Consider the following 25,986-nt stretch of genomic DNA (forward strand, 5'->3'; position numbering starts at 1 on the left):
TTGTTGAAAAGTTCTTGTGTATTATACACTCTACACGTATCTCATATTATGAATTCTCATAATATATTTTAAAAACCTGCTAAGACTGTGCCAATTGGGTTTTATTAGGGGTTTCGTAGATTACCGACATGCTAAGAATTTTAAAATATGAGTGAGTCAAAGAAACATTAACATAATAAGTATACTTATCTACTTAATACTAAATACATTGTAATGCATGTCAAAATAAAAAAAAAACAAATATAAATTATAAAATGCGAATCTAGAAATAAAAGCCAACCTAATATGACCAAAGATCAACCTCATATTGCTTTTTGGCTTAAGAAGTTTTAAATTTTAATTATAGGTTGACAGTGGACCGCTTTTGTTAATGACGTCGTCACCCAGATAAAAAATTCAATAGAAATATTTCGTTTTAACCTTTGGTTAAAAGTATCTAATAAGATATTCAAATGATAGTTAAATGTGACTAAGTCGTAAATAAGTAATTAATTTTTATTTAAAGCATGTAGGTTTATTTTTAAATTTAAAGTATGTAGGGTTATTTTTATTTAAAGCAATTTAGGTTTATTTTTATTATACTATCTTGCTTGTTTCATAAATATTAATGTTTTGAGCTCTTCAGTATACGCGAGAGCTAAAATTTTGAACTTTGAGGGATGATTCACGCCATGATTCTGAGTTGATATCAAGTGGCTTTTCCGTCACAGAAGTATGGAACGGAAAATAAAAAAACACTAACATTTTCATGAATTCTCCGACAGGAAAGTCTGATATGAAGTGGAATTTTCCGTCGCAAAATAAATGATTGTTTTTTTAGTTTTTAAAATTATTTTCAATTTTATACTTTTGCGATCGAAAAATCCACTTGATATCAAGTCAGAATCATGGTCTGAATCATCCTCCTTAGTATTTGTTACGACGTTACAAACACCCTATCTACTTGTATGGCTAGAGGCTACTTGTTCGTACTTGTACGGGGTGTAAGTGACATCGTAACGAATACTGAGAGGGATGATTCAACTCATTATTCTGAGTTAATATCAAGTGGAAATTTCGATCGCAAAAGTATAATATTGAAAATAATTAAAAAACCTAAAAAAATCATTACTTTGCGACGGAAAATTCCAATTGATATCAACTCAAAATCATGGTCTGAATCATCCCCCTCAGTAATTGTTACGATGTCACTAACACCCTGTATATCTGAGTACTTATACATACCTCATGAATTAACAGTCATTCATCGTCATCTAGGAAAAGGATGTGACGTAGAAACAAAAACAATTAGTGGACACCGGAACCCTAAGTAGTGTAACAGCTGTTGAGACTATTTCAGGCTCTCGAGCGAGGGCGCGGAGAGCGCAGGCGGCTTGCACTTTGACATTTACCCGGCCGTGTGGGATCAACAGGTGGTCGCCATGGCAACGCCCAACGCTTCACGACCTTTCCCTACTTCGGAAATTGTCTGTAATCCACCATTTCAAATATGGAATAATTCACTCCAACGCCCACTCCATGACATTTTGTGACAGATACTCACACGTGTAATATCTTTCAGGGTGGGCAGAACACAAAATAAACACGAGGCTTGATCTTGTAGTTCTCTAGATGGATATAATATGTAGCATTTTATTAGGCTAACGCTCATATGGGTACTCGCATCAGTTTGGGGAGAATATAACATAACGTTCTTCATTTAATTATTCATATTTTCGTAAATGTCAGACAACGGAAATAACATTAATTTGTCCGCCCCAAATGTCACTCAACAACTAGCACACCAAATATGGAACGTTTGGTAAAAACGTGTAAAATTTCCCACGACTTACAATAGTGCTGATTAGAGGATACTCTAATTCATTTAGTTAGATTTGACAGATACGTACGAAAACTTAACTCACGGCCGTGGTCTCTATCGGGGTGGATAGAGCCGAGAAGCGTGATTACTTCGGTGTGTTATAAACACTTCTCCGTTATTTGATAACATTGTTATGACAAACATACCTATAACTTACGTCAAGATTGAAAAATGGAGAAATACAAACTGTAACGTGGCTTACACAGCCACGCGTATAATCGAAGACGTATTTTTAGGTCAAATGATTTATCTAAACTACGTAACGTGTGGAGTATTCGAACCGGGCTGCCGACGTCACGGGAGCGCGCGTGCCACGAGCTAATTGTGGCATGACCAAAACGGTCGGGTGCCGGGAGCCGCCGCGGCCGCGTAGCGTACGAAAGCGGTGCGTGATTCAGCGCGCAGAGAAAGTGTTGGTTGGCGGGAGCGACGCCGGCGACGTCACGCAGCACGCCGAGCCTCCGCTACCCACGCGCGCCCACGCGCCCGCGCCGCCCGCCGCACTGCCATCACATCACTACACTTGTGCGCCCCGCGCTTTTCGCGCGCCTCCCTTCAACGTCGCGACGCCGCCGCGCCATTTTCTCGCGCACGTGGGCGACCGGCGGCAACCGAGGGCGCCCGGCTCGAACGCCATTAACGCGGCCGTCGTGAATGAACGCCGACCTCGACCGGGTGGCTAGCGTCCATTGATAGGGCGCGCGCCGGCCGACGACCGAGCTGGACGGGGGCGGCCGCGAGCACGCCCTCGCCGCGCACTCGCTCAGTCGAGGATGTGGCGTTCTCCGCGCGACGACACTCTCCGCGTGCGAAATCTGTGTTCATTTATCATTAGATCGCTCGTGACCCTATAGTGTGATCACCGTGCCGGTTTTTCGTAGTTTCCTATACGTAATGTTCTGTGATCGCGTCAATTGTTAGAGCATAAGTAAAGTAATAATCGGTGGTACCGTGGATAGTGGAGTGGCGCGTGCGCCGGTGTGTTGTGTGGTGTAAAAGCGCGGTGGGACCGCGTGCGCTGTGTGTGGCGGGGTGCGGGGATGCGCGCGTGCCATGCTCTCGGTGATCGCGATGCGGCGGCCGGAGGACGAGGAGCTGGGCGGGCGCGGCGACGGCGACGAGTTCGTGGACATCTCCCAGATGCAGCTGCTGGTGGAGGCGGGCCCGAGCGGGTTGCACTACGCGGGCCCGCCGCCGCCGCTGGCGCAGCCGCAGCCCTACGTGCAAGGCCCGCACCAGCCGCACGCGCCGCACCCGCCCAATACCACCGCCTCTGTCGACGACCTGTTCGCGCTCTACTTTACTCCCGCCTCGCACGGTGAGCATTTTGGTATGACAACACAACTTTTTACCCGGGAAACCGGTTTTTATATTTAAGTTAAATTAATAATTTTGCTTCGAGTTTTAAACTCTATTTTGCGTGCTACATTCTTACTGTTCAGTAGATACAATAAGCTCTAGCACGTATTGTTTAGAGGTTAGATTGTTGTTAGATGTCAAAGTGATGCGACAATGAGATTGTATTCCTTCAGTCTGTATTCCTCGGTAGATTTATGCCAACACGTTTGGCGAACGCAACAGGTTGCGTAGGCGACTGACTAGGCCTCTTTGCTACAAGTTTGCTATAAGTTCGCTGACATTCATACTAAACTTCAACTCACTTATTCACTTGTTAGGTACACATTTCTATCAATTTTAACACTAACAGTCACGCTCGTAGTTCCGTAGGGAAATAATACTTACGGGTAAAATAGATAAGCTAATATATAATTTCATTTTGTCACGTGTTCGCGAGACCAGAAATTAAATGTCAGAAGATCCAAAAACAGGTTTTAGAAAAAATAAAATTCTGTATAATGTATCCACCCTGAATGGGAAAGTTGTAGAGCATAAAATTGTCTACTGGCAATGAACAATGTTTCACAGCCAATGTACCTACCTAGAATCATCTCTTAACGCAGCAGATTTTACTGTATTAGAAGGCAAAGCCATGAGACGTCAGATTGTCACTTGTAGTTTCGTTTGTATAAAGACAATAGAATCATGATGATCTTCTTCTTCTATCGTGTGGGTTGTGAGGTGGAGTACCAACCTCATCAACCCTGGTGTCAGGGTTACCAGTGAGCCGCCAAAGGCCCCTGACACGATGATCTGAATAGGACACACACACACACATACAGGATCCCATCGTTTCTTCCTTGAATTTACATAAAAGAAAACGCGTGCGGAAGGAAAATTATGATTATTTGTAATAAAATATAATTTCACAACATTAATAAAATTCGCTCTTTATTATTTGCAAAAGCTACCAAATGAATAAATAAGTACTTAAGTATATATTTGTTTTATTTTCAACAAAGGATCATTAAAGATCACTTAATTTCTATCCCGCAATCCAGTCCCTTAGCACAAATACAATTACAATTTATACGTACACTATATTTAGTATAAAGTAACTTCTTTTTTGTTTAGTTGCAAACATGAAATGAAACATGAAAAAAATTAGGTACTTACGTAAAACATAAACGTGAACTCATAGTGAATATAGTTGTGAGACAAAATCGCAAGATGAATTGAGCACCCACGCTTCATCTAAGCTTTATGTTAGACCAACCTAATAGATGAATAGGTGGTGATCCGTATCGCCATCTATAATAGTCACAGAGCAACACTACCCTCCGGAGGACCGGAGGGTGAGTGACCATGGCGTTTATTCTCGATACAAAGAGGATGTATCTGCGACAACTCACTTTGTAGTTGTGCCAGTTGACGATAGAAGTATCTATCGATAAAAGACGCGAGATGTTAAGTACCTAAGTAAATTCAACTCGTACGTATTGTTGTAAAATGACACAGGCGCGCAAAAAATATAACTCTACCAACACGCATGGGTAAAGTTAGATTTTGTTCGCGCTTACGCTTGAGCTCACTACTATATTCCTATTGGGATATTCAAAGGTACTTCCATCATAAGATGAACTAAGTACCCACACTTCACCGAGTTTTCTGTTAGACAACGAATAATACGGAAACGCTCATAAACCTATAATTTAAAAGAGACTATTTACATTACAATAATATAAGCAGTGATTGTTAGAACTGGCATAAATAATACAATTTCTAAGAATACTTTCTACGATTACTGTCTTATTATTCAATAGTACAGTACTTGCTGAAACAAATGAGAAACTTTCACGAAGTTGTAACGTCTAGTTAAAGGTGTTCACCTTTAACCACCAACCACCTTTAACCAAGCGTTCGCTCACCTAGACGCGTCACAGGAGCCGCACTCGCACGCGCCGAAGTCATCGCATTTTTCAGTAAAATGCGAGTCGTGTGACGCGGATGGGTACGCGACGTCGAATGCAAAGATTTATAAAATGTGATGACTTCGGCGCGTGCCCAATAATGTTTCATAATAATATCATTGGTAAAATATTACTTACGTACTCTAACAACTTTTTTGATATACTTCTATGACGTACAATGCATTTATGGAGCAATATGATCAGCTGAGAGATGAATGCACTAAAGATACACGACTGCACTACTTTAAAAGATATCCATTCCTAACCAACCTCAGTTGATTTCGATTACATAACTTAACCTGCCCATCGAAGATAATGGTGCTGAGTCCAGTGTACACTATCTAATTTTATTTTAAGTTTTACCTGACATTTTGTTATTCGCCGGAAAGGAAAGAGACGGGTAATCGACAGGCATGAAGTTTATGGAACATAGATCTATTTTAGGCAGAAATTTAAACAACCCTCTCAAAATTTTACATTGGCCAATAACCCGAGAGAATGAGTTTGACAGCACACGTCAAATGAGTTGTATGTATATCAGAGAAAGGCTTATTTGATTCGTCCGTGGACATAGCTATAGATCTAAGTAATTTTAAAGTTTATTTGTTACATTTTGTACTCCTACATAAAAAAGTAATATATAATATGTTTTGTGTATTTTTCTTATACAGCTATCTAAAGCTGTAACACTTGACATTTTCATATCAAAGCAATCTCATACTTTTGTTGTAAAAGATTCTCGCCTCCGCCTATCGCACAAAAGAGCTATCATTGGACAAACATGCTTGCATAAACAGGTTTAAGTTAAAATACGTCAAAGGTTTAGATAACGTAAAAATATACTGTTCACCTGATTCATTGAAAGGGGAGAATTTGAACAGTCTAAATTAAAAATATTTGATACGCCTGTCTAAGATAGACCCACCTACCCACCCACCTTACTCCCCACATACATCCCTCAGAAAACAAAAAAAAATCATAAAGGATCACCCTCATATATGTTCAGGTTTAGGAGATATGACCCATTTTGTACTTCCTTCAAGATTTTCTACCTAACATCAGACAGCATTATTTTGTCGATAGGTGAAGTACCTATTTTATTTATATTCTTACAGTTTACATAACAAATTAAAGATAAAAAAAAATGTAACTGGAAGCTAAAGTGGACCCTGAAAGTATTTTAAAAAAACCCAAAGGCTTTCGCAGAGTTCGTGTAACTTAGTTTCTATGATTGGCTAAAATATCAATGAATTTACAGCAGTTGTCAGTTTCAATCAATCACAAGATAGGATTTGTATATTTCAATATAGAATCTGAAATAAATAATTAGTCATCTGGATCTTTTAATATACCTTTAGAAATATCGGAAAAAAGTACCCATAATAAGGGCAAAGACGAGCTAAGTATTATGACGCTCAAATATTGTAATTTAGGCAGATTTAATAAAGGAAAATTCGACATTCTCACTATTGTACTTGGTTCTTTTGTTCGTTGGTTGGGTAAATTTTTAAGGGTGGTAAATGACCTAAATACATTTTGAAAACCAAAAACATATCATTAAAAATAAGGAAACGGTTTATTAAATCATATATTTGGAGCATTGCACTCTATGGAAGTGAAACGTGGACTATGACACAGAGAGACAGAGAGAGATTGGAAGCGTTTGAGATGTGGTGTTGGCGAAGGATGGAGGGTATAAGCTGGACTGAAATGGTGTCAAATGAAAAAGTGCTGGAAAGAGTTGAAGAAAAGAGAACCATATTGAAGACTATAGAGAACCGGAGAGGAAATATGATTGGCCACCTGATACGACACGATTCATTTATAACAAACATTATAGAAGGAAAAATTGAAGGGAAGAGAGGAAGGGGTAGACCTAGGATAACATTTATGAAACAAATAAAAGAGAAGGTGCAGGTCGTGTCGTATCGGGAGGTGAAGGTTTTGGCGGGAAGAAGAGAGGAATGGCGGTTACTCCACCGACAAGAGCGCAGCTCTTAAATAGAGAGAGAGAAATGACACATTTGATAGAAATAAATAAAAACATACATAAATTCACTATCATGTTGGTCTATGAAGAAGCTCGGTGAGGTGGGGGGTACTTAGTTTATCTTGAATATACCTCTGACTATCCAATTGGAATGCGAACTCCGTAGTCCAGTAATTGAGCGATGGGCTCACGATCCGGAGGTCCCGGGTTCGAATCCAGGTGGGAACATATCACAAAAATCACTTTATGATCCCTAATTCGGTTAGGACATTACAGGCTGATCACCTGATTTTCCAAAAATTAAGATGATCCGTGCTTCGGAAGGCACGTTAAGCCGTTGGTCCCGGTTACTACTTACTGATGTAAGTAAGTAGTCGTTACATGAGCCATGTCAGGGGCCTTTGGCGGCTCAATAGTAACCCTGACACCAGGGTTGATGGGATTGGTAATTTACCTCACAACCCACACGATAGAAGAAGACCCAATTGGAATATATACGTACTCGTGAGCTTACGTTGTATTATGTTAAATTCACGATCATAATCCCTATCAGGGCAATAAGCCCATCGCCCATATATTGTTCAATCATATTATAAAGAACACAAGACAAGAACGGCCTCCGTTACTTGCTACGTTGGGCTTACGATCCGGAGGTCCTGGGTTCGATTCCCGGTGGGGACATATCACAAAAATTACTTTGTGGTCCCTAGTTTGGTTAGGACATTACAGGCTGATCACTTGATTGTCCGAAAGTAAAGCGATCCGTGCTTCGGAAGGCACGTTAAGCCGTTGGTCCCGGTTACTACTTACTGTGTAAGTACGTAGTCGTTATAAATGAGTCATAGTAACCCTGACACCAGGGTTGATGAGGTTGGTAATTCGCCTCACAACCCACACTATAGAAGAAGAAGATAAAGAACACAATCATTGTGTGTTGATCTGTCCACACACCCACGTGTCTTCTAAAAAAGTACTTATATTGCTATTATCTAGTTGTTTATTTGTGATATATTTAACATGATTGTCACACAAAGCGATCTGAATACTTTTGTATAAGATCTGAAAGATTATCGCCATAAAGAATTCAATCACATAAATTAATCCAAATAAATCTTTGGAATCTAACCAACACCAAACATTATTATACAGGGTGTTAGTGACATCGTAACGAATACTAAGGGGGATGATTCAGACCATGATTCTGAGTTAATATCAAGTGGATTTTTCCGTCGCAAAATTCGTTATTTGTTTTTAGTTTTTTTTTTTATTATTTTCAATTCTATACTTTTGCGATGGAAAATTCCACTTGATATTCATAAACTGCCTATATACGCCCCACTGCTGGGCACAGGCCTCCCCTCAATCAACCGGAGGGGGTATGGAGCATACTCCACCACGCTGCTCCACTGCGGGTTGGTGGAGACCTATGCTGCCCCACTTGATATTAACTCAGAATAATGAGCTGAATCATACCCCTCAGTATTCGTTACAATGTCACTAACACCCTGTATCTACTCCAGCCAACACGTTTCTACTAAAGGAGAAATCCTAGGTGCACACTTTGAACTAATATAATAATCATTTATTAATAACGAAACGCCATTCGAGGCAAATCTAAAAAATTCGTCTAACAAGTACCTACTTTTCGTAACCTTCAACTACCTTTTATCTTCAAAAATTGATTAATCACTTCTTAAAACAAATCCCATGAAACAGTTGTAAATAAGGTAAACCAAAATATCTCTCCGTCCCTGAATATTCAGTTGTTTACTGTTGGCCGTTGTTGCATAAGGAATATGAACACACTATTTCACGTACAAATGAGCAAAGTCGTAAAAATGGCAAATAAATCAACAAAAAAATAAGCTTGCAGCACACTTTACAAATTAAACCTGCATCCATATAAATAAAGACTTATTATTTAATTTACTTACCTTGTAAAATAAAATGAGGGACTTTCCAGGCAACGTTCACCAAATACAATGTAGATGGCGTTGTACAGCTTTAACGTGATAATTATCTATTTTCTCATTAATCGGGTAAGTACGTAATTATTCCAAAATACATTGCAATGACAAAAGCATACTTATATGAAAATAATTGTTGCTCGATATTTGGATCACATTATGTACAGACTAATGTTGCTACCTATACAGGGTGTTAGACACCCTGTATATTGCTTCTCTTTATTTTGATCAGAATAATAATGAGTGGCAGATATAATTGTGCCTGCCTGGGTGTAATAAAAAGGGTTATCATTTGTACCAAAAAAAAAAGATAAAAGATGCATATATGTATGTTATCCATACTTAATTATTTATTTATTAAAATTTCTTCGTTGTAGTTAGTGCCTCTCGAATGCTGGTTCGGTATCCTCCGTATCGAACACGTATCGATGAGTTAATAATTTATCTGAAGTGCAATTTTCACTAACACAGTTGGCGATCGACCACAGTCCCGGGCTCGGTGAAACGCTCATCATGCGATGCTGTACCTCTAACTACCCAAATTAAGAGTATAGTCTATGTGTACTTCTAGCCTATGTTGCCCCACTGTTGGGCCCCTCTCGGTCGCCACCAATCTGTCCGATAGGCAACAAGTTCATCAGTTTCATTACTCCATCTTTTTTGGGGTCTACCTCGTTTCTATGCAAATTTTTTGAAGTGACATACTTACTTTACATTAAAAAAAATAGACATAGAAGGCTTTGAAATATTCTACTCTTGGCGCCATCCCATTCGCGTCAGACAGAGTACTACGGGGCGAAAGGCAACAGTAGCATGGAGAATGCTACACCGATAAGAGCGTGATTCTTAAGTTAGTGATGTGACAACTGTAAATTTGCCGCAAATAGCATTAACCACTTGGCCGGATATTATATCCATCCTGAGGTCGCCACTGAGTGTCAATACTGGCCCACCGCTCTTAGGACATGCAGCTTACTGACCGCCCAGATCCATTAAAACGAGCGGTTGTACGACTCACATCAGCTATTGATATGTACTTAAAACTTATAAAATATTTACTTGAAACTTTGTTCCTAACAAATCTACTCATAGTAAAAAAAAAGAGATACTGATTGCAGACACAGCAAACATGAAGAAGAAACTTAAATGACAATTTGAGTACTTAGAATCTGTCGGAGTGTCATCACTGACATTGGCATTCCTGCGGCGGCTGCGGGCTCGGTATTCCTGAGTCAGGTCTGGCAATATTCGGGATCAGCGTTCTAGCGTTATCTGGACCGGACGCGGGTAATCATCCGCGCCGCCATCGCCAGCGTTATCGCGCGCCGACCGTTAACATTGCCATTACAGCTTGTAATGTTTGAGAGATGTCTAACCTTTTGTATTGTTTGGGATGTTAAACTACTATATTATAATAACACATTTTTTACTAAATGAAACGGCCTCCGTGGCCCAGTGGTTGAGCGTCGGGCTCACGATCCGGAGGCCCCGGATTCGGATCCCGGTGGGGACATATCACAAAAATCACTTTGTGATCCCTAGGTTGGTTAGGACATTACAGGCTGATCACCTGATTGTCCAAAAAGTAAGATGATCCGTGCTTCGGAAGAACATTAAGCCGTTGGTCCCGGTTACTACTTACTAATGTAAGTAAGTAGTCGTTACATGAGCCATGTCATGTAACCCTGACACCAGGGATAATGAGGTTGGTACTCCACCTCACAACCCATACGATAGAAGAAGAAGACTAAATGAAAAAAAATACGGGATGTTAGTAACAATGATTTCTTACTCACTAATATTAGTATTACACAGATACGCAGTACACACGCATACACAATAAAAAAATAAGACATTTATTAAATAAACACTCGTCTGGTAAAACTAGCTGCAAACAGTTAGCCGAAATAACTAACGAACTTAGAATGAATTCTTGTCGATAGGCTGCTTGGTTAGTCGATGGTTGCAAAGTACGAACAGGTAACTGATAACGAGTGACTGAAACATTGCCTGCACATTGCTTGACTTCTTCTTATCGTATGGGTTGTGAGGTGGAATACCAACCTCATCAGCCCTGGTGCCAGGGTTATTATTGAGCCGCCAAAGGCCCCTGACATGGCTCATGTAACGACTACATACTTACATCAGTAAGTAGTAACCGGGACCAAAGGCTTAACGTGCCTTCAGGAGCACGGATCATCTTACTTTCGGACAATCAGGTTATGAGCCTGTAATGTCCTAACCAAACTAGGGATCACAAAGTGATTTTTTGTAATATGTCCCCACCGGGATTCGAACCCGGGAGCTCTGGATCGTGAGTACGACGCTCAACCACTAGACCACGGAGGCCGATTGCTTATGACATACATAGTCATGCCCGTATCCTTAGTGGTGGGTGGGCAGAGCCATAAGTCATCAGCAAGACAACGCGCCCTCCTAATATTCGTTCCACTGTAGAGTGATAGGTTATCTATCAACGCATTGTCCAAATAGGTACATGGCTCATCATTTTTTGGGAAACATTGTCACACTTGTTTGGAATGGTAAACAAAGTATAAGCCTTTTGTACTACACTGTACTTCTTCTGTCCTATTGTGGTTTTGTGCAGTAAAGAGTTATTGTATCAGGTATTTATATCAGAATTTCTATACTACAACAAGAAACCCTATACCATTCCTATAGTAACATAAAGAAAAGCCAGTGGAAAAATAGAGTAGCCTCCAACGCAAGATTCCAAGTGAAATGTATTTTTAAAGAACATAATCTTCGCATTCATGAGAAGATATAATCTCTAGAAGTCTTCTAAGATAACAGCCAGAAAAACATAAGAATTTTCATCTTTGAGAGGTTTACATACCAACTAAAAATACAAACAAAATGTAGCTTATATTATACGTAAATAGAGAGTCCTATACAAAAGAGCCACTTTTAGTAATTCCTATCGAGGTAGACCCACAGCATAGAATAAGGATTAATACTACATATAGATGAGCAACTCTCCGCTCTCCACCAGCGTTTGAGCTAGGTTTACCTCACCCCCCTCCGACATAGTAGATCCAGATTCAGAGTAGATCGTACTAAACCTTTTCTAAGAACATCTCCAATGTGGTCAATGTACGTTCTTCTAGGTCTTCCTCTGCCGGCCCTACCACCAACCTTCACCTTATATACCGTGCCCAAACCAATTTAACATCCCCTTCTCAATCTTAGTCACTACATCGTCTTTCGAACGATAAACATACTTATTTTTGTTATTACTCTAGTAGTATGGCTTGTAACATAAAAGCCGTGGTAGCCCAGTTGGTAGAACGCTTGCCCCTCACTTTGAAGTCGCCGGTTCGAATCCAGCACAAGCATAAACCAATGATTGTCGAATTTGTTTTCGAAATCTTGTCTGGATCATAAATGATTATCACGTGCTCAGCGGTGAAAGAAAACATCGTGAGGAAACCCACATTCCCGCGAAATGCATTTTCAGATATAAGTGACCTAACCTGTATTGGGCTGGATTTCCCTTCGCGGATTTTAAGGTCAGACAGTCGCTTCTGTAAAAAACCGGACCTGTCAAATCTTCAGGTTAGGTAAGCGGACCCCGTGAAAAATCCGGATAGTGCTAGGGAGATAATGATGATGGCTTACTATAATATAGTTATCTACTTAGGTATCTAGATAGGTATCTACTTATAAATTCTACTCTAAATAGCAAGAAATCTTCTAGTTTTCTGTATGTGGTGCATTGGGTTGTTTGTGCAGCATTGAATGTACACTTGCAATAGCGGCTCTTTCAAAATGGAAGTCTCTTTTGCGAACCCAGACCCTTTTCTCATAATCCCTCATGCCAGGAAAAGGTATTATAGATTCCCTAGAATGTATCGTTGGGAGGTACCTTACTAGCATGTTACAATAGGGGGAGGTGTCTCCTTCTTTTCTTCGAATAGAAATAGCTTAGGTAGGTTCATGGAAACGCATTTTTAATTTTTCTCTTCTCTTTCTTGTGAACGCTATGAGGTATCAAGTTGAAATTAACATCTAATATTTTAGCTAATATTGTGTCGAAGTTTTTTTATTAAAGCTGTAAAAAATTAAGCTTCTACATCAACGCAATCCAAAGATACGGGTACTATTGGCCTTATTTCCTAACATTTCGTAGGGGAATCTAAACCTATGACATAGGTGCTTCACTAGAAATATACCTACCTACCTAAAACATGGAATTTGGCAAGAAGGAAAGTCTTATCGCAAAAGTAAAGGAAAATAAACTGTTAATTTGTTTATACTTTGAGGTTTACGCGGTTATTATCATAATTAAAAAAAAAACATAATATCGGGTCTCATATGATTGTTTAAAACGCCGTAAGAACCCAGTATTATGTGTTTTAATTATGTAAATTTGTTGTTCTATCAAAAGAAAACATTATGTTTTTCCGATTACAAATAGGCTGGTTCCAAGTAGTCAAATCAGTTTTACTTTTTACTAAACATCAAAACACGGAATTACTTTGGAATTTGTAAAAGCACACTGTGACGTCGTAGAAAAATAGAATTTGATAGATTCGTGATATTCAGACCTAGATAGTCCTTCTTATTGGAAAAAAAAATGCGTAAACTTAATCTTACGACAACAACAAATGAACATTAGGTAGATTAGGACCAATGTGTTTTCATTGCTCCTAGACACTATTATAAAAATATTTACTTAGTTACATTTTATAGGAATATTCGGTAGACGGTACATCCATCGGAAGACGAACTAAGTAGTCACGCTTCACCGAGCTTTCTGTTAGACTAACGTGATTGGTGGCGAGTCGTATCGCCGTATATAATAGCCGAGCCAACTGTGTTAGAGAAAATTCTACATATGAGGAATTAATGACTAATTCGTGCAAGTCCGGTACCGGGCTTTAATCAATTAATTCTTCTTCAATTGTGTGGGTTGTGAAGTTATTATTGAGCCGCGAAAAGCTCCTGACTTGGCTCATGTAACGACTACGTAATACGTAAGTAAGTAATAACCGGAACCAAAGGCTTAAGATGCCTTCCGAACACGGATCATCTTACTTTCGGACACTGGGGTGATCAGCCTGGTAAAGTCCTAGCCAAACAAGGGCTCAAAAAATATTTTAAAAACTAACCTATTTTCTTGTTTCATTATTTTTAGAGCGCGATTTTCCGTAGTGAGGTTTTAGTTTTTAAAATTATATTTTTATTTAATATATTATTATTTTGGGGTCTTATTTATTATAATTCTTACAAATCTTATAAATTATATAAGGTAACAACGATACGAGTTTTATGTAAGATTTGGAGATAAAAACTTTCTAGTACATGTCTGAGTAGTTATTAATCAATTCAACGTAACTAGCGGATGAATACAAGCAAACCCGCAATTAAAAGCTAGTAATATGTACATATTTGTAAAGTGTAAGTTAAGCCCTTTCATTTGATACCCAACACAATACCATTGGAAAAAAAATATTTTTTCGTCCTCAGTTTAAGTCTTCTAGAGGGCGCCACATTAAATTTAGCGTGACGTCACGAAGCCTATAACCACCGGACAATTAAGACGCTTCTAGTGACACTTCATTTGTTAAATTCTAACGCGTGGTTTAGAAGTTAGGTTGGAACAGACGTGCATACACACATAGCGGTCAAACATATAATCCTCCATTTTGCTTCGCCGCAGTCGGGTAAAATGTGTTTTTTTGTGACGTGTCCCCACCGGGACCCGGAGCAAGCCAGTGAAATGACGAAAATGAAGTTGTTGAACATCGAGGGCCACCGTTCTGGTTTTACCCACACACTGGAAGCGCCTTATGTTCTGTTACAAGTAAATACTCTAGCTTGTATGCGTAATTGGTTAATAACCTCTTATAAGTCAATAGGGAAAATTTACCACAAACAAGTTTCTTATCATTATTTCCTCCTAAGTATTGACTTTCATTTAAAACAGTGCCTTAAGAGTTACAAGTTAATTATAAAACACTTTCTGTTGTTCTCATCAAACTTCAAAACTTGTGGATAAACAAAAAGAGAAACCGACCAACGAATCTCAGTTTTTTCACCTATACATAAATTTACTTGTAAAACTGTAACATATATTATATACCTAGCACATATAGAAATTTATTTAAAAAGAGGTTCTGTATATCGCTGATATATCGTTGTTTCTTTCCAATTGAAAAGAGGCGGAGCCAATAATCTCCACCTCCTATCGACTGAAGTGATGTAGAAATTGTCTACAGTAAAAAAATCTTTAATTTATTCCACCTCCTAGAAAATAAAATTACTTTTAGCCATAACAATGTAGGTACGTACCTATGTTCTTGTAGAAACAATAAGCCTCAGTAATTACTATACGTAGGTAGGTAATATTTAAAATGAAACTGATTTTTTATGAGTGTAATAGAATAAGCTCAGATTTACGTAGATTCAAAATAATATTGGCTTTCTAAAAAATATATTTATAGTTATCCAGACTAAATTTCACGAAATGTAAAATAAGTACTTCGTCTAATCCTCACTCTAAGTACTTTTTCTTGATACTTTTTGATGAAAACATAAATATTTAAGACTATTCTTTAAATCGGTATGGAAACTTTTTTGTAATCACATTCGTTCAAGAAGCTGCTGGCTTTATTTTGTCATCACAAAATCACCGCGCCGCCATCCAAGGTCTTCTTTACTTTTAATAAAGAAACTTTGTCGATATTCAAGTGATAGATGCTTACCATTACAGATGACCTATTCAATTATCTATATGTACCTATGAAACTTCAAACAGATATCCGTTATTTTTTTTCATTAAAATTTCCGTACAAATAGCTTACCAACAAACAACGTACAACTTAGAGCCCATACTCCTAGATGACCCCATGAATCAAAAAACGTTGCTCCCATCACTCCAATCAAGATGTAACGACTAACGACACTCCGAAACTGCATCCCACGATACACTTCGGCGGCGGCTTCAGAGGTGCCCACATGGCTAGGCTATTACACCTGGACGTTCCCAGATCTGGCGATAGAGACGTGTTTGAACAGCCACCGCCGGGGCACAGAGCACGCACGTGCCTTTGAGCCGACCCGCGCCGTCTCACGTCACCACACATAAATTGACAATCTAACCTCACCAGCGATCATCCGCTTTGCAGCGCCGAAATTGCCGCTGACTCATCTCGTGTCGTCCCCATTTCTGTAACCTGTGAATGATTGACATAATGGTCAGACTTGGTGCTATGAATTAATTGTGTTAAATTTATTTTTTATAAACAGATACAGAGAACCTTAACCTCTTGTATTTTAGATTTAAAGACAAAATAGTTAAACAATGGTTTGACTTTCAAAAAGACATTCGGTTTTACAACTTTAATTCTGCATAAAAAATGCAATTTTTTTATATTAAGTAGGTTAATCAAATAGATTATAACGATTAAATAAATAATCCTTTATTAAAATTTCGGATCTAAATAGTCGCTTCAAGAAACCAATTACGGTTCAAATAACTTAGATTTGATCGACTTAGTTGTTAGTTTGTGTATTTTGGAACTTCTGTCGAAACTTTCTGTCTGGGGGAGCTTAGGAAGTGTTTAGAATGTCATCTGACATTGTGGTGCGCAGAGCCGCGAGCCCGCGGGCGCGCACCTGCGCTCAATAATGCAGAACAATTGCTATCATTAGGGACCATCGGGCGCCGAGCCCACACGATACATATTCAAATACTCCATGACAATGCGAGTTTATTCCAAACCCTATAAATTATCGCTAATGCCCAATTTGCGTCGACCGGTTAACAATGTCGGTTCCCGCAATTACTTAAACGCGTGTAACTGCGTCTGATACGATCTATTCGTCGTCCGAGCCATTGTCTTACTCGATACATGCTCTGCAATTACTGTGTATCGATTACAGCTGACTCAGTCTCGATACGAACGATTGACTTCGCCATAAAACAATGTTTTTAGTAGCAGTAATTAGTTACAATAAAACTACCTTCTGCGGTATATCTATGTACTCCTTAAACTCGTTGTCATAAAACTTTTAACATCAGATTACAACTGACTCATAGAGATATGAAATTCAAGTAGCGTATAATAAACCGGCTTCTGGAAATCACGAAGCACATAAAATATTCACGTCAGTTTGCAATCTCCTCTTATCTCGTGCCGGAAGTTGATGATGACAAAATGTTGCGGGGCTAACATCAACCGAAACATGGCTTACTAAGTTGTATTACTGCAAGTTGCCTACACCTCCGCATATACTCGTTTTAGTAAATAACAGTTATACTACAGATTCCTTAAATCTATATCCCATCATCTTTCTAACATTATCCCGTTCGGTCCGCTTATCTAACCTGAAGATTTGACAGGTCCGGTTTTTTACAGAAGCGACTGCCTGTCTGACCATCCAACTCGCGAAGGAAAAATTTACATAAAAAAGTTACATACCTAAAAAATGCATTTCTCGGGAATGTGGGTTTCCTCAGGATTTTTTCCTTCACCGCTGAGCACGTGATCATAATTTATGATCCAAGCATGAATATGTCGAAAACAAATTCGACAATGATTGGTTTAGGCCTGTGCTGGATTCAACCTGCGACCTCAAATTGAGAGGCAGGCGTTCTACCAAATAGGCTACTAGGGCTATCTTAAATATATAGCTCAATAAGACAATATTGATACCTATCAATACATTTTATCTATAAGGACGGTAAAGGAAGTCAGTTCTATATAATATGTTCCAGTAAATCTCGTAAACCGCTGAATTGATTCGCATGTGGTTCTTTAAATATACGGCTCTTAAGGTAAAAGACATACCCAGATTTTTTTAGTCAATAGTTAGAATTAAAAAAGGTTTATTTAATGAATTAGATACCTACCTAAATTTGCGAAATCAAAATGAACTTTGTGTTATGTTAAATTGTAACAATGTTTTGCCCGACGCACGTTTTGTCGCTCCTTAGATGATATCTGGAGTGGCATACCTCAGAGCGCGAGAATTCCTGCGTCCCAGTTACGTGACAAACTCCACTAAATTCGTCAGCGCGGAGCTGCCCTGAGAACAACGTCAGGCAAGAGCCACTATATAGGTAAACGCACCTAATAAAAGTCAGGAAAAATAAACAATGTTGCAACAAAGATTGACATCAAACGGCTGCGTCCCTAACATTTAAGAGGACACGCGCAATTAAACCAGAAAATGAGACAAATATTCCTACTACAAAACTATTAATCACGATAACGAAGTGCGGATAGCCACGACACTACTGCAAAACAAAATACAATCCACATTCACGTATATTTTTAAACGCTTTTTAGAATTTAAGACAAGACGACAATTTAATGGTATCAGTGTTGCGAAGCTGGATGCGAGCCAATGTGTAACTCGTTTTAAGTTTTGTGCAATCGCCCTATTTTTCTAAACTAAAACGGTTGCACGCGACACACTCTCGAAAATGGGGATCCACTTGGAATATAACAGACATTTTGTAACATCTACACACGAGTGATGTATACCAACGAGTCAGAGATTCAGTTAATGCATTAAACTAATTATTGCCAGCGCGTGCCCTCGGGTTTGACTCATCATGAGACGGAACACTAATGTAATAAACAGCGTAGAAAAAAGCGGATACACTAATTGATGGGCAAGAGCAAGGCCCTGACCGCCGGCGGTCAACACCGGACAAATTAGTCTGCATAACTCTACTTTGAGTGTCTACGAAATTCAAAAGGCACTTGAATGGTCCACTAAGACAAGCGCAACCTTGCCGACAGATTATTACCGAAGAGTCTTGTTTACTTCCTCGAGATGACATGCCATCAGTCTTAAAAACTCATTAAGCGGACCGTAAAATACTTTTGCAGACTTCCGAGTGTTTCTTAACGATGGACGAGTGTCTGGTAATTGTTTTATTTTTATAGCATCACTACCCAAAATTTTGAGGACAATTTTTAGGTATACAAAATAGATATTTTCAAGCCTAAACCACTGGATCAATTCAAGCTGATGAAAAACTAGTACGAAATAGAGTAAATACCTTTGACCTAGAAGTGAGAAGTAATAGAAGTGATTAAATAAATAAATAAAAACACCTGAATTTTTCACGGTACGTTCGTTCTTCCGACTATATCACGTACAACCTTTATACAATTCCGATTCGTTCATCTCCTTCCATTCCTTCCTACATATCTGAATAATATAAGCATACCTACCTCTCTTATTTAAGTCGAGTACCAGGTATAAAGACAGATCTAAAAGTAATTCAAATAATTTATTTTTTTCTATTTAACTTATTTAGGAATTTTCATCAAGAAAAACGTTATAATAAGTCTGACATTTTATCACGTTTGCCTATGACGTCACAGTGATTCTTTCATATAAATTCCATAGTCATTTCGTGTTTTGACGTTTAGTAAAAAGTAACTGATTTGACTAGTTGGAAACTAGCCTATGATCACACAACGACACGAGCGACGCGACGCTCCATCAAAATTAAATCTCCAGAAAAAGTGTATCAGCTGATGAGTCAGTAGTACGCAAGTGGCCCATATAACTGATTATTTACGGGCCGCAGAGCCCGGTGTAATTGCGGTCGGGACCTGCGACACACGCTCGTTTATCTAATTAGTGGCCGCGGCTGACCGCGCGTCTGCAACCGCCATCGTTCATTGCGCGACTCTATATGCTCGATTCTGCATTTATTTAGGTTACTAACCGTAAAATCTAGGGTTTTGATAGAGTATCGTAATATTTCGTAATCTGTGCATAAAGTTACTACTTTAATGGGTAATACTTTATTAATGAAAATAAAAATGTCAAGTAATTGATTAACTTTGCTACAGTGAGCTTTTAATGCTTCCAGACGATTGTGGAAAAAGAAACTGGATATAATTAGTTCTGTAACATCTTAATATTTTATGCAATTAGTTTTCATTATAATCATAAACAGCTGCATGCAATGTACCACAATCCTGTTTATCTATTCAAACCTCAACCTCATCATATACCAAAGCTCGGCCACGCAATGCAATGTTTCATTTCATAAGGGCTTTCCGCCCGTTTTCGCCATAAATATATTCCCGAAAGCGCCATCTAACGGCTGTATGGGAAATGAACGGCAAAGGCAGAGTGCCGCGGGAATAGGAAGTTCCACGTTCACTACGTTGTTTACAACTGAAATTAAATAAGTCAGGCCGCCGCCTTTTGGCAGCTTCACGCAACTTGATATGCATAAGAGTCAGATGTGACGTATGGATGGCTCTGCCGACTACAAAAAATACTACTATATAATAACTACGAAAGGTAGCTAGGTATACAATAATAGATAGGAAACTCAAAGTAAAAATACACACTAAAAATAAAATAATTGGACACAAACTATTTCTAAATTTACACAACGGTCAACCATTCAATACGAACTATTTAAAGACGGTTGTACTAAATCTAATCAGGGAAACAAGCTATTTGGAGAATCATGACGTCATTTACGTTACTTAGGTCACACGACATGAATGGACTAAGTTCACGGCCATTCAACATAACTCGTGTAAGTTATTATAATACGCAATGAACCTTCGCATTCAAGAATGAAGATACATTTTGAATGTGTATTCCTATAATACTTTAGGAGGAAATAATACCAACCTATAATTAAGAGACATATAAGGCGCTTAAAAGCGAGGCACGAATAATTGATGCTTAATTAAGAATTTAGATGTCAAAAGGAAACCCTATTAATCGATTTTAAATTGTCGGTGTCATAGGTACCAGAGACACACAAGAACGCAATACACGCAATATTTCAATAATCAGGCGTCGCAGTGTTTTGCTTAAATTTTCAAAGTATATTATATAAAGCTTTTATATATTCTTACAAATGTTGGTCATCTTACGATTATCACGTAAAATTATTTATTGTTAGAACAAATATCGTAATATAACCTACCGAGCCCTGTGGGGTTAAGAAGGCCACATTAAAACAATTCGTCTAAAAAAGTAATATTCCTATTCGACATTTGTTTGCATTGCTCACTTACTTTTGTATGCGCAAATGACAAATTGCAATATTGGTGCTAATTCCTGTAAATACCATCTAATTTAATTTTAGGTTATATCTGTCATTTTCTTATCCGCCGAAAAGGAAAGGGACGGGTAATCGACAAGCATAAAATTTATGGAACACACGTCAATTTTAAGCACAAATCTAAAACAACCGTCTAAAAATTCGCCCGGGTTATTCATTTATTTACTCATTCTTCCTAAAATTAAGAGCTGTCAATCATCCGTCCCTTTCCTTTTCGGCGGATAAGAAAATGACAGGTATAACTTAAAGTAAAATTAAGAGATGTCTGCAGGAATCGGGGCCATTGCCTTTTTAGATGAATTGCTTCGATGTGGTTTTTTTAACCCCCTTTTTAGAAACTATACACCGTCGCAGGGATATTTAGGAAATATAACGTCAATCGCAAGTTTTACGCAAGATTAACGACACTGAAGACAGCAGATATCAAACTGGTGGACATCTATTAGTAGAACTCTCCCTAACTATTATAAATATGGAATAAAACAGAGAAAAGTAACAAACGCTGCATAAAATAAAAATGCATCTGTTAACCAAAAAGGTATCCAAAATCAACGTGACAAATAACCATTTATGAAGAATAACAAAGTTTGAGACGATTTTTTGGTCTACTAGTATTAGTTATACATATACATGACTTTGTTTTAAGTTTACGCGGCTATTATCATAATCAAAACACATAATAACTGGTTCTTACCGCGTTTATGAGACTCCCGATATTTCGAGACTGTTGCAAGTGCCATGCCTACTTACTATATCAACATCATCATCAGCCCATTAACGTCCCCACTGCTGGGGCACGGGCCTTCCCTATGGATGGATAGGGAGATCGGGCCTTAAACCATCACGCGGGCCCAGTGCGGATTGATGGTTATTAACGACTGCTAATGCAGCCGGGACCAACGGCTTAACGTGCCTTCCGAAGCACGGAGGAGCTCAAGATGAAAACTTTTTTTGTGGTCACCCATCCTATGACCGGCCTTGCGAAAGTTGCTTTACTTCAACAATCGCAGACCGAGCGCGTTAACCGCTGCGCCACCGATCTCCTCACTTACTATATATAGTATTTTAATTTTCCTAGAGCCAACCGAATTTCGTTATTGACACGTGATTTCTCTATTCTAAACTCGGACAATCTACTGTCTTGTTGGCTATAATAAGAATTAATGACTACTGAAAACTCACGAAGCAACACACACGCACTCACGTACGCATTTTCATTCAAGGAATTTTGTATGTATAATTACCATCGATTAGTCAACGGAAACATGTTAGGCGGCCGCGGACGGCACTTTTGTAAAGTCTCCAGTTACAACTTACACCGAACAGGGTGAGACTTTTAGTATTACAACAACATACATTAACAGCCTATATAACGTCCCACTGCTGGGCACAGACACAGACAGGGGCCGCCAAAGGCCCCTGACATGGCTCATGTAACGATTACTAACTTACATCAGTAAGCAGTAACCGGGACCAACGGCTTAACGTGCCTTCCGAAGCACGGATGATCTTTCTTTCGGACAATCAGGTGATCAGCCTGTAATGTCCTATTACCAAACTAGGGATCAAAAAGTGATTTTCGTGATGTGTCCCCACCGGGAAAAATAAATTGGTATAGTCCTTTGAGGTACATTTCTTATTAACCATACGCGTATCTTGCCTGAACATCTCTCAGACGAGGCCCTGAGCCGAGGTTCGCGCCCAACTGGGCACCCTCAGGCCTGTTGTCTTAAACGTTGTACCGGGTGAGAGCCTTCAGCGCTCCCCATTTGTCCGGCCAAGTAGTTAATGCCATCTGCGGCAAATCTACAATAAGTCACAAAAAAAAAAACTTGCCTGAACAGATAATCCGTATAGGCACAGGTCCGAATCCCGGCTCGGGCTCAATCCACTGAATTTACCTTATGAGTTTGAATTCACGTTTGGATCATTAAAACCTCGCGGTTTCCAGGATTTTTGCCCGATTAATGGCAATAGGCTCGTCCCCCATTACATAGGACTTAAACATACCTGGCGAGGAGTGGGTGTACAATATTATACAGGGTGTTAGTGACATCGTAACGAAAACTTTGAGGGATGATTCAAACCGTGGTTTTGAGTTGATATGAAATGGACTTCTCCGTCGCCAAAGTATGGTACAGAAAATAATTAAAAAAAAAAAACACAAAAAAAACATGAATTTTTCGGGGACGGGAGATTACACTTGATATCAACTCAGAACCATGGTCTGAACCATCCCGCTCAGTATTCGTTGCGGTGGCACTAACACCCATACCTACTTGTATGGCTACCTGTATGTACTTGTATGGGGCGTAAGTGACATAGTAACGAATACTGGGAGGGATGGTTCAGCTCATTATTCTGAGTTACTAACAAGTGGAATTTTCCATCGCAAAAGTATAGAATTGAAAATAATTAAAAATACTAAAAACAAATCGTGAATTTTGCGACGTAAAATTCTACTTGATATTAACTCAGAATCATGGTCTGAATCATGCCCCTCAGTATTCATTACGATGTCACTAACACCCTGTATACCTCTGCCTGCAGGGATACACGTGTGATGCTATGTTATGTTATGTTATATATATAATGTCAGTATAGTGTTTTCCGGGCAGATGGCAACGGCAATGAGTTAGTGTGTTGGCGGGCACAATGCCTCTAATCCGGCCAACTCGCAGGCCTTGCCTTGACTCCTACGCCCCACTGCACCTTTTACTATCGAGGCTTGTCAAAGACACGTTCAGATACGCCACAGTCACGGCCACCTTTGTTTTTCAGGGATATACGTAGATAAACACAAATGAAATGCTGTCTCAAATGTGGTACAAGCGTACAGCCTAGCCTGTGATGTGTACGTGCATGAATTCCCTACTGAGGTTGACAGAGCCACAAGTAAATCAATCAGAATACTCGAGAATTCCTACCTATCAAAAGTGTGGGTTGTGAGGTGGAATATCAACCTCATAAACCCTGGTGTCAGGGTTATTATTGAGCCGCCAAAGGCTCTGACATGACTCGTGTAACGATTACATACTTACATCAGTAAGTAGAAACCGGGATCAACGGCTTAACGTGCCTTCCGAAGCACGGATCATTTTACTTTCGGACAATCAGACGATCAGCGTGTCATTACACCGACCAAATTAGGGATCACAAAGTGATTTTTGTGACATGTCTCCACCGGGATTCGAACCCGGGGCCTCCGTATCGTGAGTCCAACTCTCAACCACTGGACCACGGAGGCCGTTACGCAGCCCATTGATAGGTACGACACATTGAGATTGATATAATGAACCCTATGATGACAGCAGGTACCTAACTCACCCGTCACGCCCGTCGCTCATATAATATGATCATAGATCATAGAATACTAACTGGTGTATGTCGGTTTTACGACATGCCCGGGAAGATAAAAGTATAGAAGCAGACATAGAGCAGCTGAACGGGTTCTAACGTATAAATCTTTTTCATTTAATTACATTAAATACTATTGTATACAGGAAAACTAACAAATAAATATACAACAGAAAGCAAAGTATACTAACTGGCAGATAATACTCACATTTTAGTTAGAAATTGTATATTATTGTGCAGTATGCTGCCATTGTTATGAATGGCTTGCGAGACTATACTGCCAATCAATATTACCTTTGTTATGACGTTTTCCTACAGCTATTTACACTGTAGCGATAATAAAGGAAAACATCGTCTTTTAACCGCGTATGAAGTTCAATATAAATATAAGTTTTATGTTTTGCTAAAAACGAGAATAAAACATGAATCCTTTAACAAATAGAAGCTTAGAAAATAGAAACCTCGCATAATTACATCGAGAATAAAAATATGTATGAGACTAAAAATGATATTCTTCTATCGTGTGGGTTGTGAGGCGGAGTACAAACCTCATCAACCCTAAAAAAACTAAAAAAAATAACACGAAAATATAATCAAACGACTAAAAATAATTAAACTTGATATAAAACAAAAACTTCGACCTAATTTAAGCAGTTAACATTTTTGTTTACTCTTATTTAAAACTGAAAACTTTGTTTAGGTTGTTTGCTTTACGGAGCGTTTATTGCGGCGCCAGTACTTTAAAACAGCTATTACTTTGTTATAATTTATAAGTAATATTCCACCTCCATATTATTGATATACACTCTGCATATTATAATTTACATGCGAGTACATATCGCGCCCACGTGTTAACATGGTAATGTCTTAACGATAAGCACTTATCCAATACATTTCAAATCCACTATTTAGGTACCTATAATGTGAAATAATGATAGAGTATGTCAGTGCAACCAATAATTTACTTATCCCCACAGGTAAAGTTTTATAATTGTCTAACAATAGTACTGACAAAATATAATGGTTCGTTATCACAGAATATCAATTCAATTGTCTCCGATTTGTCAAACAGATTTCCTTACAAAGCGTCCGTCTCAATCGAGTGTATTATAGTTTTGGTGTCATTGACGGGTTTTGTGATGGTATTATTCATGAGGAATGGCCTCTGAGCTAATGAATGAATGGGCCGCGTTCGACGCCCACATTGACTTCATTCATACACAACTGCGGAGCCCTGCGATCGGCCCGCACGGTTCTTGCAGCGTCGCTACTTAACGCCGCACTCGTGCCTTCATCAATTCTATACACCACTTTGGTTTGCAAGCCAATGACCGATTTCACAACCCCAGCATCAGAATTAACAATTGAACCACCAAACGGCCCTGACATGGCGCATCTAACACTTATTTTTAGACAAC

At 39.0% G+C, this 25,986-nt stretch overlaps 1 protein-coding gene across 1 annotated transcript in view; it reads left to right on the forward strand.

Moving 5' to 3' along the window:
• The first annotated feature begins 2,476 nt into the window (after positions 1-2,476).
• Positions 2,477-25,986, forward strand: part of LOC126371285 (early growth response protein 2-like) — a 45,561-nt gene continuing 22,051 nt past the window's right edge. The window contains exon 1 of the mRNA XM_050016583.1: positions 2,477-3,191. Within this exon, the coding sequence (XP_049872540.1) occupies positions 2,915-3,191 (277 nt within the window). The 5' untranslated portion in view covers positions 2,477-2,914. The remainder of the gene's footprint in view (positions 3,192-25,986) is intronic.

The sequence above is a fragment of the Pectinophora gossypiella genome, chromosome 12, assembly GCF_024362695.1.
Source record: "Pectinophora gossypiella chromosome 12, ilPecGoss1.1, whole genome shotgun sequence".
Taxonomy (NCBI): Eukaryota; Metazoa; Arthropoda; class Insecta; order Lepidoptera; family Gelechiidae; genus Pectinophora; species Pectinophora gossypiella.